Source organism: Narcine bancroftii, chromosome 14 (assembly GCF_036971445.1).
Source record: "Narcine bancroftii isolate sNarBan1 chromosome 14, sNarBan1.hap1, whole genome shotgun sequence".
Taxonomy (NCBI): domain Eukaryota; kingdom Metazoa; phylum Chordata; class Chondrichthyes; order Torpediniformes; family Narcinidae; genus Narcine; species Narcine bancroftii.
The window spans coordinates 14,149,137-14,163,034 of NC_091482.1; the positions used below are offsets into that span (position 1 = coordinate 14,149,137).

A 13,898-nucleotide genomic window follows, 5' to 3' on the forward strand; every position below is an offset into this window, starting at 1 on the left:
GAAGGTATTCAATGAAAGGATCTCCCAATCTGTCTCCAGTCTCCTCAATGTAGTTGTGGCTGCATCAGGAGATCAAGATGCAGTAAATTACCCCTACAGGTTCCTAGGTGAAGGTCGGTCTGGGTCCCGAATCATGGTGAGGAAGGAGTTGTAAGTGCAATTGTAGCACTTCTTGCATTCATAGATGTAGGAACCAAGGGACTGATTGGTGGAAAGGGATAGGTAGACGAGGGAAATGAGGAGGGAGTAATCCCAGGGAATGTGGAGAGGGGAGGGGAAGATGTATCTGGAAGTGGGTACCCATTGTGGGTGGTGAAAATTGTGGAGAATAATATGTTGCATGCAGAGTCTGCTGGTGTTTGGAAGGGGGAGGAGGAGGGTGTGGTGCCAGGGCACGTGGGGAAATAAACATTTTCTAAGTAAGGACATCAACTGGAATGGAAGAGTTCACCCTGGGAGCAGATTCAGCAGAGACTGAGGAATTGAGAGAAAGGAATAGAATCCTTACAAGTTCAAGAGTAAAACATAAAAGTCTACAGATACTTTTACAAGTTCAAGTTTATAATCATCTGACTGCACACACATAACCAGATGAGATGGTGTTTCTTTGGAGCACAATTCACACACATACTAGCAGATATGCAGCACATCATAATCATGTTTACATAAATATAATTTAAAATAAATAGAAAACATTTTGGAATGATTTTCTTGGTTACAGGAATTAATTTGTCAATCTCACAGCTTGCAGGAACAAGATCGACAGTCCTGATTTTTGATGCTCTTAAACCTCCTTTTTGATGGCAGTAGGTCAAAGATGCTGTGTGTTGGATAGAAAGGGCCTTCGATTATTCTTTTAGCCCTTTTTAAACAATGCTCATGGTAAATGCTGTTAATAGAGTAAATGGAAACCCAGTGATCGTCTTGGCCATTTTGATCATCCTTTGTATTGACTTTTGGTTTTCAGCTACCATGTCATACAATGATGCAGTCATACAGGACACTCAATTGTGTTCCTGTAAAATGTGCCCAAGGTGGGGGTACCCCACAGTGAGATTGTAGTTTTTAAATAAAACGGAATAATCAGGTTATTTAATAAATTCATTATATTGCATCCACTTCATTACTCAGTTTATCCCTAGAATACAATGAATTTGTTCAGTATAAAATCAAATGTAACTGGTTAAATTCAATTCTCCTCCACTTCTAGCACAAAAATTGTGAACTCCTTTACAATTTCCTCATAATTAGGCATGTGATGGGAAAAGTCAATCAATGTACAACATTACAGAACAGCACAGGCCCTTCAGCCCGCAATGTTGTGCTGATCTATATATATATACCTATCAAAACTAAACTATCCCTATCTTAATAACCTTCTATTTTCCTTTCATCCATGTGCCTATATAAGAGTCTCTTAAATACGCTATATTCCAGCCTTGACTACCACCATAGAAATTTATTCCAGGCCCCCACAACTCTTTGTGTAAAATTAAAACTTACCCCGATATCTCCCCAAAGCTTTCTTCCCTTTGAGAGACAGAATTACTCATGAACAAAGACTTGATAATTATCCCTGCTCTGATAAATCCTGACCCTTAGAGTTGTGTCAGCAAATGAAAAGTTATAACATAAGTAATGAATAACCAGTGATAAATTGTTAGTTAAAATTAATCTATAGGACATAATATAGGCAAACCAGCTAACTTTCAATAACAACCCACAAATTATTGTTCTATGACTAAGCCACTAAAACCCAGTTTTAATGTTAACTTTAACAACTAGCCAGGGTAGTATTTGAATACACAAACTCGGGATTGCATATCCAGAGGATGAGCTATGCTCAAAAAAGTTTGAATAATTAATTTATCCATTAACTTATTTTAACATACATTAACTTTGGATCAAAAAGTCATTTATTCCATTATACAATGGTTCTAAAATGTATATGGTTTTACAATTTATTGCCTTTGAAGAAGGAAAGAGGCTTGATTGGGCTGCTATTTGTAGAAATATTACTTTCAGGAGATGAAATTTGCTTTGTCAAGATTGTAATCAGATTGTTGAAATATTGAGGATGTAAATAAAAATTTGTTTTGTTAAATTTGTTAATATTTTTTAATGATCATTATTGTACTGTTCACTGAGCATATTGACAAGGTCAATATTCAATTTTTTATGCTTTGGATAAAATGGAAAGCAAAGAACCAATTCTATTTGATATTTATTAAATTTTAAATGCATGGCATGTTACATTTAGACTTTTTTTGATATTAGAGTAGAACTAACATCATCCAGAAATCTTGATGGTTTGGCATTTGGCTCAATAGCTAATATTTACTGCATAGCCTTTCCACTCGCTTGGGTCCCAGTTTCCGTGCCCACTTTTTACTCACCAGAGCCTTGGTTTTTTAAAAAATGAAATAACACTGAAGCTAATTCTGGCCATTGAAACCTGTGTGGCCCAATTTCAGCTAATTAAATCACCAATCCGGCATAATTTTGGAGGATGGGAGGCAACCTGGAGCACCTGGAGAAAAACCACATCAGGGAGAACGAACAAATTCCTACAGACAGCACCAGATTTGAACCTGTGTGGCGTTAGTGATGCTGTTCTTCCACGGGTTCTAGTGTTGCCTCTAACACACTGGAGACCAGATTCCTTTACTGCCCCCAACCCAATGGGGTCCCAGCTCCTGTGCTGCCCCCAACCTGTTGGGGTCCCGGCTCCTGCTGTGCTCCCTTTGAACTCCCAGATATGCTGATAAATTTAATATAATGTAGCATTACATTTTAAAAGAAACGAATTGGGTGACACAGCTTGTTGTTACAACACCAGTGATCAGGACTGGGTTTCAAATCCCGTGCTGTCTGTAAAGAGTCTGTATGTTCTCACTTTGTCTCTGTGGGTTTTTCCTGGGAGCTCCAGTTTCTTCCCTCCCCTTCAAAAATGTACCGGGGGTTGTAGGTTAATTGGGTGGCATGGGCTTGTGGGCCAGAATGGCCTGTTATTGTGCTGTTTGTCTAAATTTAAATTTAGAAGAATATAAATTTAAAACTTAAATTGAAGAGTGTTGAGGCACTAATAGCAATAACATTTAATTACCTGGAAAATCTGATAGTTCAGTATCACCAAAGTCTCAAGGTGCTAGATAATTGGCAAGTTTTATCTGCATTTTCTGACAGGTACATAATTGTTTGCTTACCTATAATATATTTGCAGTCAATGGTTTGGATATTTAAAAAAAATGATATTTTTGAAAGAGGAAGTAACTAAGCAGTACTGTTACAGTAGAAGGAGACTCCCTCACATTACATCCCAGAGTGGCAACATGTTCTTTTTTCAATCATGAAAAAGGAAGGAAGATGCTTCCCTTGAGTGGAATCCTGAATGCCATTTTGAGTATTTATTTTTCTCTGAATCTATTAATGAGATGTTTTTGCTGTTCAGGGGCTAAACATTATTGTTAACATGCCATGCAAATTAATAAGGTTGTTTTACGGATTTGTATGACTTGGATATTGATTTAAATTTTTCAAATGGATAATGATGTCAACAAAGGTTCAGGTTTTGCAAGGATTAAATAGTGGAGCACACAAAAATGCTGGAGAACTGATATGGCCACGCAGCATCCACAGAAAGTAAAAAGCAGTTGACATTTTGGAACCAAACCTTTCTTCAGGAGTGCCAAAAATCAGACACATGCCTGGATAAAAAGGTGGGGGGAGGGTGGTGGTTTGGTGTCAGGGGAAGCGGAGGAACACAGGCCAAAATGTAAGAATGGGGCTGAGAAATAATGGGGAGAGGGAAAAGGGCTTAGAAAGATAGATCTATAATAGGACAAGGAAGGGAAGGGGATGGAGAACAAGGATCAGGGAAATGGAAAGACTGGGGGAGGGGATTAATAGAAATTGGAGAAATCTATACTGATGCTGTGTGGATGGAGACTGTCGAGACAGTATTGAAGGTGCTGTTCCTTCAATTTTTACGGGTAGCCTCAATTTGTCAGTACATGAGGTGGAATTTAATTTGCATGACCATAGTGGTGGAATTTAACTTGTCTGTAGTATTTTTGTGAAGTCAATAATGGTTTTCTCTCTCCTGTCTCACAACAATGAAAAAGAAATTGAACTAATGTATTCCTAACAAAATAAAAAAAATGAAACCATTCCTACTTTGTAACATTCAATTTTTCTTTCATCTATGTGCCTGCCTAATAGACTCTTAAACACTCCAAATGTTTCATCCTTCATCACCATCTTTGGCAAGGCATTCCAGGCACCAACAACTCTGTATTTTAAAAAAAAATCCCTGATGTCTCCCCTAAACTTTCCTTCCTTCACTTTGTGTATAACTCCTGCCCTAGCAAAAAGGCTATGGGTGTCCACCTTAACAATGCCTCTCAGAATCTTGTAGACTTCTATTCAGTCTGCTTCAAAGCGAAAAGTCCCAGCTCTGCTAAGCTTACTTCATAAGACTTAATTTACAATCCAAGCAACATCCTGGTAAATGACCTCCGCAACCGTTCCATAGTTTCCACATCCTTTCCGTAATGAGGTGACCAGAACTGAACAGTCTATTCTAAGTGTTGTCTCACCAGAGATTGGTAGAATTGCAACATGACCTCTCGACTCTTAAACTCAATCTCCTGACTAATGAAGCCCATCATCCCATAGGCCTTTTTCACTCTTCTATCAACCTGCGCGACAACCTTGCGAGATGTATGGATTTCCATTAGGTTCAGGAAGCAAAAAACAGGAAGGCCTCATGAGAATTATATCATAGCCAGGAAGGAAATTAAGGAAGAACTTGGGAGAGCTCAAAGGGGACATGAGAAAGCATTGGCAAATACGATTAAGGAGAGCCCCAAGGTGTTCTATGCGTATGTGAAGAACAGAAGGATGACGAAAATAAAGGTAGGGCCGCTTAAGGATAACGGAGGCAACATATGCCTGGAGGGTAGGAGGTTGGGGAGATCCTAAATGAATACTTTGTTTTTGTTTCATTATTCAACTTGGTCAAGGTGAGGTCAGAATAGAACAAGCTTGTGTGCTGGACCATGATATTTAGGAAAGTGAAAGTGATTGATCCTCTTAAGAACATTAAGATTGATAAATCCTTGGGATTGGATGAGATATAGCCCAGGTTGCTGTGGGAAGGGAGGAAATAGATAGCTGGGCTATTTATGATTTTTGTATCCTCCTTGGTGACAGGGGAGGTGCTGGAGGATTGCAGAATGGAAAATATGGTCCTTTTTTATTTTAAAAAAAATGGTGATTGGGAGAATCCTGGAGATGATGGGCCTGTGACTCTTGTTAGTGGTGTGAAAAATATTGGAGAGGATTCTTAAGGATAGGATTTCATAGCATTTGGAGAAGTATAGTCCTTTCAAGGATAATTAGCATGGCTTTGATAGGGGAAAGTCATGCCTCGTGAACTTAATTGAGTTTGTTTTGATGAGGTAACAAAAGAAATTGATGAAGGTAGGATGGTATATGTGGTGAAAATGGACCACCCTCCTGCTTGTGAATGCTGTGAACTTGCTCAGAGTTGTCTCTGACCCTGGGTTCTGGGGGCAATATACCATCCAGGAGTCTCAATCTTATAAAAACTTTTGTAGGTGGTGAGGCAGTTGAGGAGCTGGACCAAATGAGACTATGTCAAATTGTTTTTTTCAGTCATTTTTTTCACCAAATTTTTCGAGTCTTCTCATTTTGATAACTGAAGTTGAATAGCTGAGATGGCAGACACCCATTGAAGAGTGCTGCAATACCCCTTTAGAATTGTTTATCTAGTGCAGCCATTCTCCACTGGGGAGGACACAACCCATTTTTTATGTTTGTATGTAGCCAATAGGAGAGAAGTATGGAAGAAACCAACTCAACTTAACTGCTTCACAGGGAAGGGGGCCTATAAACTTTAAGCAGAGTCCAAAGGGGTCCATTGCCAAAAAGGTTGAGAATGGCTGATCTAGTGATCTTGGGGAGATGCAATGCAAATATTGCCCTTCACACTCTAGTTTTCACCATAAACTCAAAGTCTGACTAAATAGTATAATTGAATTCTATGAAGTAACATATTTAGTTAAGACTTTATACTTTTAACTACTTTGTTCAGTTTGTTGTTCCATTAAATAACCTTTGTGTTACAATGTCTAAATAAATTAATAAAAATAAGTGATAAATTCACAGATTATTATTGAAGTTGCTGAAAATGGTTAAATCAAAGCTCATTCAATTGCCAGTTGACAAACTGTCCAGATGCTTAAAGTGAAAATCTTCACACATAGCAATTTATGTTGGCTTACAAACTATTTGACATAAAACGACACAGAATAATATACATACAAATGGTATTTAAGTCAATTAGTTACTGTTTCTCTCTCCTGTCTTTGGTACTTACCCATTCTTTGTAAACTCTAACTCGACTAATAGAGGTTCCACTACTACAATATAGATACTACATTATTTTAGATAACTAACGTTTTGTGCTCACGTTAAGTTCCTTTTAGAACTGATTTCAAAACATGTGCATGCACATGCACACAGCTTAGAGGGAATAGTGCTTCCTGTTGATCTACCTTTGCAGAAATTAGTTTGTTTGGTACTGTGTACATCACCTTCAACAGATTCGTTGAATCTGATCATGCCCCTGTCTCTGTAAGGCTTAACCTGTCCAATTCAAATAGTTTCTATGTTCTGTTTGTCAAACACTGTTCATTGTTGTGGTTTAGCAATCTCCATTGCACATTCATTTTTCACATGTATTGGTATCTCTACAAATGTTTTACTGACAAATTTTCACGAGAACTTGATTGGTTCTTTTAGCACAGTTGATGAAGAGAAGTGTGAAAGAGAGAGAAGGAATGATGGATAAAGTTCATGGCAGAATTAATGAGGGAAAAGTATGAATAGAGCCAGGGTAAAGAGGTTTGATACAAGCTTGGAGACAGAGATGCTTGGAAAATGGAAGAGGATTAATTAAAGGGGCAGCAAGAATTGGGAGATTGGCTCAAGTCGTGAGGGAAGAATTACCTTCTATGATAAAATTTGAAAAACTTTTATCGTCATATTTATGTGTGTTTAGGGCAGCCATTCTCAACTGGGGCCAAAAGCACCCCCCCCCCCCCCCCCCCCCCCACTTCCCTCCCCAGCTCCCAAGGAACCACAGTACATTTAAGTAAAAGCCTTGTTTTCATTTCACCTCGGGTAACACAATTTTTAAAAAAATGATTTTTCATGTATGTGATAGTACAGATCTATCACCAATATATATAGTGTATATAGTTACAGTATATAGACTGTGCTTGCAGCGATTGGCTGAGAGCTTAGCCACGCCTACTGTCTGGGCCTTAAAGGGTTGTGTCCCTAGCCAGGTCGGATCATTCCGGACTGGTTGGCCACCTATGAAGAGCTCCTGTCTTTTGCTAATAAAAGCCCTGGTTTGGATCAACAAGTCTTTGATTCTTTCAACGAGCTCTACAATGTAGTTGGTAGGAAAGAAGTATACAGACAAAATCAAACTTGAATATTTCACAGGGAAGGGTCTCATAAACTATGGCCATAACCATAAAACAGGTTGAGAATGGCTGGTTTAGGAAATTAAATCTAATAATTTGAGTTTTAGAAAGCCAACAATATTTTTACATTGCAAGTAATGTTAAAGCTTCCTTTATTTACAATTTTTTTCAATTAAATATTTTTCTAGATTGTAATCCCTTGGAAAAAGGCATATTCTTGGACCAAGCAGTTCTTTCTCAGTTATACACAGTTCTTTCATCATTTAAGCCTTTTTGGCTGTACTTCCCCAATTCTGTCTTTTAGGGCTCAGCTATTCACAATATACATAAATAATTTGGATCAGCCAACCAAGTCCAGTATTTCAAAGTTTTTTTTTCTGAAATTTAGACATACAGCACGGAAACAGGCCCTTCCAGCTCATGAACATATGACACTCAAATTCCCTAAATGACTTTACCTCCCCTGTACATTTTGAAAAGTGGAAGGAAAATGGAACACCCGCCGGAAACACATGGGAGATTGTGCAAATTTTTTACTGGGACTGGCAGATGACATAAAGCTGGATGGAATTTTGAGTTGTGATGACTGAGGATGCAGAGTGCAGAGATTCAAAGCAATTTAAGCAAGTTGAGTGAGTGGGAAAATACATTGCAGATGTACTCTAACATGATAGATCTGAATTTATCCAGTTGAATTGGATGAACAGAAAGGAAGCATATTATTTAAATAGAGATTAGAGAATATTGATGTTCAAAAGGATTTTGGTATTCTTGTACACCACTGACTGAAAACAAATGTGTGGATGCAGTAAGCAGTTAGTGAATGGTAAGTTGATATTTGTTGTGAGAGGTTTTTTGAGTACGAGCAATTTGCTGCAATTTGCAACATTTTGCTGCAATCTTGATGAGATGGCACTGGGCATACTGTTCAGATTTGGTAGCTTTATGAAAGATTTACTTGCCATTGAGGGAATAAAAAAGATCATGGGATAGCAGCACTGTTGTATGGGAAAAAAAAGTTGTATCAACTAAGCTTGACCTTGACGAAGGGCTCAGGCTCAAAACATTTGTTATGTATCTTTGCTACATAAGGAATGCTGCGTGACTTGCTGAGTTTTTCCAGCACGTTTGTGCATTGAACTACAACCACAGCTTTCTTGTTGGCTTTCTTGTTTAACTTGTATCAACTAAGCCTGTGTTTACTAGCACTTAGAAAAATGTGATGTCATTGAAACAATCAAAAAATTTTGATAGGACTAGGTTATAAATGGAGAGCATACTTCTTCCTTTTGGGAACTTAGAATGAGGATCATTGTTTCAGCACATGAGGTAAGAAATTTAGAACTGAGGAGCAGAATTTTTTCAAGCAGAAAGTGATGGACATGTGGAATTTTCTTCCACAAAAGGCAATGGAGGTCAAGTTGCTAAAAATATCTCAAGTAGAGATGAGTTGCATAACTCCTTTTACAATATCTGCTTGGGGCAGAATCCATTCATTAAAAAATAAACTTATTAATGAGGGTCTAGTTTCCCTTTGTGTCAAATATAAATTTATCCAAAATACTACTGAAGTTTAATTTTCTGAAAGGCATCTGAACAACTCCAAACCATTATGCACCTGAAATTATTTGAATTCCCGTTTTGTCCATTTCTATCCAAAGTACAACATTAGAAATTGTGAATTTTACTGAGTTTTGTATGTCTTTTTTTTTCTGATTGGCAAATTGTGTATTTCATATTCAAGTACTTTCCTATTCCAGCTCTGGGATAGTTATCCTAATCATTAAAATGTATTCTTAATTGGAAGAATCTTGTGCCAATAAAATATTTTGGACTTGTGAAGTTGTCTTCCTGACTCTGATGAACGTTCTGGAGCAATTTTTAACTACTTTGAAATTCGAGTGGATTAAATTTAGCTTTGCTATTAGATTAAGTAACTGCAATAATTGTTGACTTTTCTTGACTTGATCTTACTATAATTTTGTGCTTTCCACTTTTTTTCTGTACTTACAGTGTCCATCATCACGTGTGTCTCCAGTTGCTGCATTGCCATTGTCCAGGACATTCCAATGTGCCCCACCATTTTCAATTACTAGGAAGAAATTGGGCTCCAGGCAAACTCCTGTTTTGTATTAGACCTCTTTTCATAATTCCACTGATCAATTCATGACAGCAACATGGCATTCTCATCACGCTTTGCTTTCTGGGAGCAAAAGGAAAGTGCATTTTTAACCTCCAATCATTCAAATTTTAAATGTCAAATCAGACCAGGTTGACTATATGTTCAGGGTTACTGTACTATAGTTATTTAAAAATATTATTTTTATCAAATTAATTTCCATTACCAGTAGCATTTGAAATAAATTCTGCATCTCGCCAAACATGTCTTGGAAAGCTTTATATGTCTGAGGTAGCAAAGTATTCAGATGACTGCACAAATTCCTGTTTCACATATGGGTGTTTTATTGCTTATAAAACGATCACAATACTTCAAAGAACAAAAAAATGTTCAATTTACAGCATATACCTATTTTGTAATAAAGGTTATAAGAATCTATATTCTTGCATATGAATATATATTCTTTTATTCTTAATTATTTCCAGCTGTATTTTTGGAAAAAAGCTAATGCATAGCAACGTTGCTGAAGTTTAATATGAAATAAGAAGATTTCATGTACTTATTGTCAGTGCAGACAATGAAAACATTGATTATTTATGCCAATTCTATTTGATATTTATGCTGCACCTGTGACACTTCAGCAGAGCATTTCATTTGATTTGAATGTTTCTGACTGCGCTTTGAAGAACGGAGTTTATAGAATCAGAATTTATTGTCATGAACAAGTCACGAAATTCAGTGTTTTGTGGCAGCTTCACAGTGCAATCATTCATATTATAAACTATCTTACAACAATAAATATTAAAAATATAGTGCACCGAAAGTAAGGCAGTGTCTTTGATTATTCAGGAATCTGATGGCGGTGGGGAAGAAGCTGTCCTTGTGCCACTGATTGTTCATAGTAGCAGTGTGAAGAGGGCATGGCCTGTGTGGTGGGCGGGGGGTCTGGTTCTTGTGATGTCACAGGCCGAGTTGACAACCCTCTGAAATTTTTTATTGTCCTGAGATTTGGTGCTTCATAATATAGAAATGAGCCAGTAATAAATAGATGCAAGAAATATCAAAAACTGCTCATTAGGAATACAATTCTCAAATTTATAAATGGGTATGGAAATTGAAGTTTTTCTTTAGTGGAATAAAGAACAGTTTTAGGTTCAAACTTGTGGAACATATCTGAGGTTTTCCTTAAGTTAAAGTTGTAATTATGTAGTGGTTTTTTTAAATTGAATTGTGGTGATGAAGGACAGCACTGTTGCATATGTTATTCAAGTTTTGGATTGTGATCAGCTTCCTCATCTGTAAATAAATAGGTTAAAGAGGAAAATCCTGTTGCAAAGAAAAAATCTGTAGCTACGGTCAGATCAGAAAATCCAGATCAAGACCAAGAAGCAAACCTTGAACTATCTGTAAGTTTTCTATCATAATGGGTAGTAATCAAAATAATAATATGGCTGTAGTCAGAATAAACTTGATTTTAAATTCGTAAGGAAACTAATACAACATTTTCCAGAATTTTTGATATGAATATTGCTGCAGAAAACATCGCCCGAGCAACTTAATGGTATAATAGTTGTTAAACAATTAAATTAACATTATGTAGCTTGCCTCTTTTTGCAAAAGGATTTGGTGAATGTGGTAGTAATTTTGATTTTATCTCCATGCCCTTTTTAATGTGCTATAGCAGTGGCATGAAATTGGCCCTCTTACAACAGATGCGACATTTGCAGGTGCAGTTGATGTGTTGATATTCTTGGGCCCTGGAAGGGGGTTCAAGGATTCTCTTTTTATCGTCCAGATCTTCATTAAAATGAAGGTCAGCCATTTTTAAAAATAATTCTTGAAGCTCAGACAATTATATGGCTTGGGTTAAATAGCAAGGAGTAGCTCAATTGACAACCTGATGTGCAACATAAAGTATCACTTTGTGGGCAGGTGTGTCAGGAAAATATATGGCGGTGCTACAGAATTTATTTGTTTGTTGAAACAAAGATCCAGCGCTGAACAATTTGGTAGGCCTGAACGATATATGTAAAAAATGCATTTTAAGTTGTAATAATAGATCCTAGCTGTTAGTAATACTTTTCCATGTATGTTCTATATCACTGAAGCGTGCTCTTAGGTCTATGTTGTAAAAGATATCAATCAGTAAGCTCATGTAAATTCAGTTAAATTAGAAATATATATAATCTTGTAAGGAGGCTGCAGGGGTGGGTATTTAGTTGTTTATTGCAATTTTGGCAAAATGTGAAATGAAGTTGGAAACAATTTTGAAACAAAATAAAATAAGTTTAAAAAGGACCATTTATGGAAAAGCAGCCAAACCTTGCTGAGAACAGCACTTAAGATACTTATTGATAGTCTGCTTTCAATTTTGCTCATAGATGAGAAATCTCTTCACACTTTTTTTGAACTTAAACTTTCAATTCATTAAATAACATTTATTTATGCAATAAATCCCTGAAAACAACCAGAATTTTGAATGTCTGATTTTATACATAGACTTAGATTTGTACAGTAGCTATATATCTTTTCATTGTCATTTGAATTGGATTCATCAGCTTTATTTAGTTCCAAGTTATTTGTACAATATTTACCCTCGTAGCAGGCTGTATTTTTTTTCCTCTGGTGTGTTATTGTTTCTAACCAATTTAAGATAGATAAATTGTTTGCTTAAAAATTCACATTAATTTCAGCTTTATAGGAACATTTGATTTTTCATGAGTGATTGAAAGAGAATTATGTAGACAGTTAAAAGATCATGAGTATTTCTTAAACTTAAGAGCAGCTTATAAGACCTGAAGAATATTTTGACTTTTATACAATTGTAATGGTGTTTGTAGCCCAATAAGAGCTGAGAGAGCTATAAACATTATAATTGTCTTACAATTTGAAGCTTTAACATTTAATGTTTTGAGATCTATCATAAAATTGATAGATTAGTAATATTAACAGTATAGATTCAGTGTGTCATATAGATCATTTATACAGAAACTTTATAAATGTTTGCATTTTTGCTTTTACAGACTTTATATTTCTACGTTAATTTCCTATTTTGAATATTGAAATAAGGAAAACACCCATATAGATGGCCTACTAGGATGATAGTGTGATGTGACTTCTATGCAAAATAATTGATAACCCAGTAGTTTTATGACTATTGCACTAAGATAGTTGGAGGTTTAAAAAAAAAGGACTTTGGGCAAAATCTATATTATTTCTTGATATCATTTCCACACTGCATTTCAATTTTTCTGGTTTTTTTTTGCATCTGATTACTTTTCTGCTATTTTAATTTGTGCAACATTTTTTCTTATGCTGCTTAAATATAGTCACAAAAGGTTGAACACAATCATGCGCTGAAAGACAGAACTGAAGAGGTGTGTGATCTGCAACCAGAGCTAAATGGCGAAAGTGAATGTTCAAAACGATTTTCTGAAAACCTGTTTAGTGCACAAGAGAAGCTGAAGAATAATATGAAAACCATAAATCAGCATGAGTTGCCTCAAGAAGGGGAGGGATTTCCTAAGAAAAAGGTGGTTAAAATAGTAAGGAAGGTGATACGGAGAGTTGTGCCAGGTGAAGGAGGAAGTGAAAAAGAAAAGATCACAGCAACGAAGCACAAGGAGAAAGTGATTGAAAACAAAGCCATATTGGAAACAAAGGCAAGATCGAGAACTGATGGAGACAAGGCAATTAAGATGAAGACTGAGAACAATGTTCCTATTTCACCCAAAGCAAAAACAGCCATTACAACAAAGAAAATGGATAAAGATGATATCTCAATGGGGTTAACTAATTTAATGACTAGAGGGAAAACTAAAGATCGTAAACCTCGGTTAAGATTCCCAGAGAAGAAAGAGGACATTTCTGATAGTGGCCCTGATCAAATGTCGACTGAAGGGCTATATTCACCTTCCTTGGAGTCTGTAGGAGCACTAAGTGAGCCACAAATGGCTGAATTGCTGAAAAGCAAGGTACACTTATTGTAATTAACTAACTAGCACATGCATGCCACTATGTTGGAGAAAGCAAATAAATGAAATGCTAATATGTATACTAAAACCAAATAAAATATTTTGCAAAAGACTGTTTTAGAACTATAAAGTTTGCTATGATGGTTGTTTAAAATTATCAAGAGGGCATATTAATAAGGCATTAGGGTTGTACACCTTAGATTGTTAAGCAAGAAAAAAAATGGATGTGTTTATGACCAAATTTCACAAATTATCGAATTAAGCAATCATATTATTAATTTGATA

The 13,898-nt window shown here is 36.2% G+C and overlaps 1 protein-coding gene across 16 annotated transcripts in view; it reads left to right on the top strand.

The window, feature by feature from the left end:
* Positions 1-13,898, top strand: part of myo18ab (myosin XVIIIA b) — a 219,893-nt gene that overhangs the window by 58,754 nt on the left and 147,241 nt on the right. For 6 of the 16 annotated variants that reach the window (XM_069911043.1, XM_069911055.1, XM_069911042.1 and 3 more), the window contains exons 3-4: positions 10,950-11,045; positions 12,969-13,613. The exons of 6 other annotated variants lie outside the window; for them this stretch is intronic. In XM_069911043.1, the coding sequence (XP_069767144.1) occupies positions 10,950-11,045; positions 12,969-13,613 (741 nt within the window). The remainder of the gene's footprint in view (positions 1-10,949; positions 11,046-12,968; positions 13,614-13,898) is intronic. 4 more of the 16 variants (XM_069911048.1, XM_069911049.1, XM_069911051.1 and 1 more) reach the window with 1 other exon arrangement.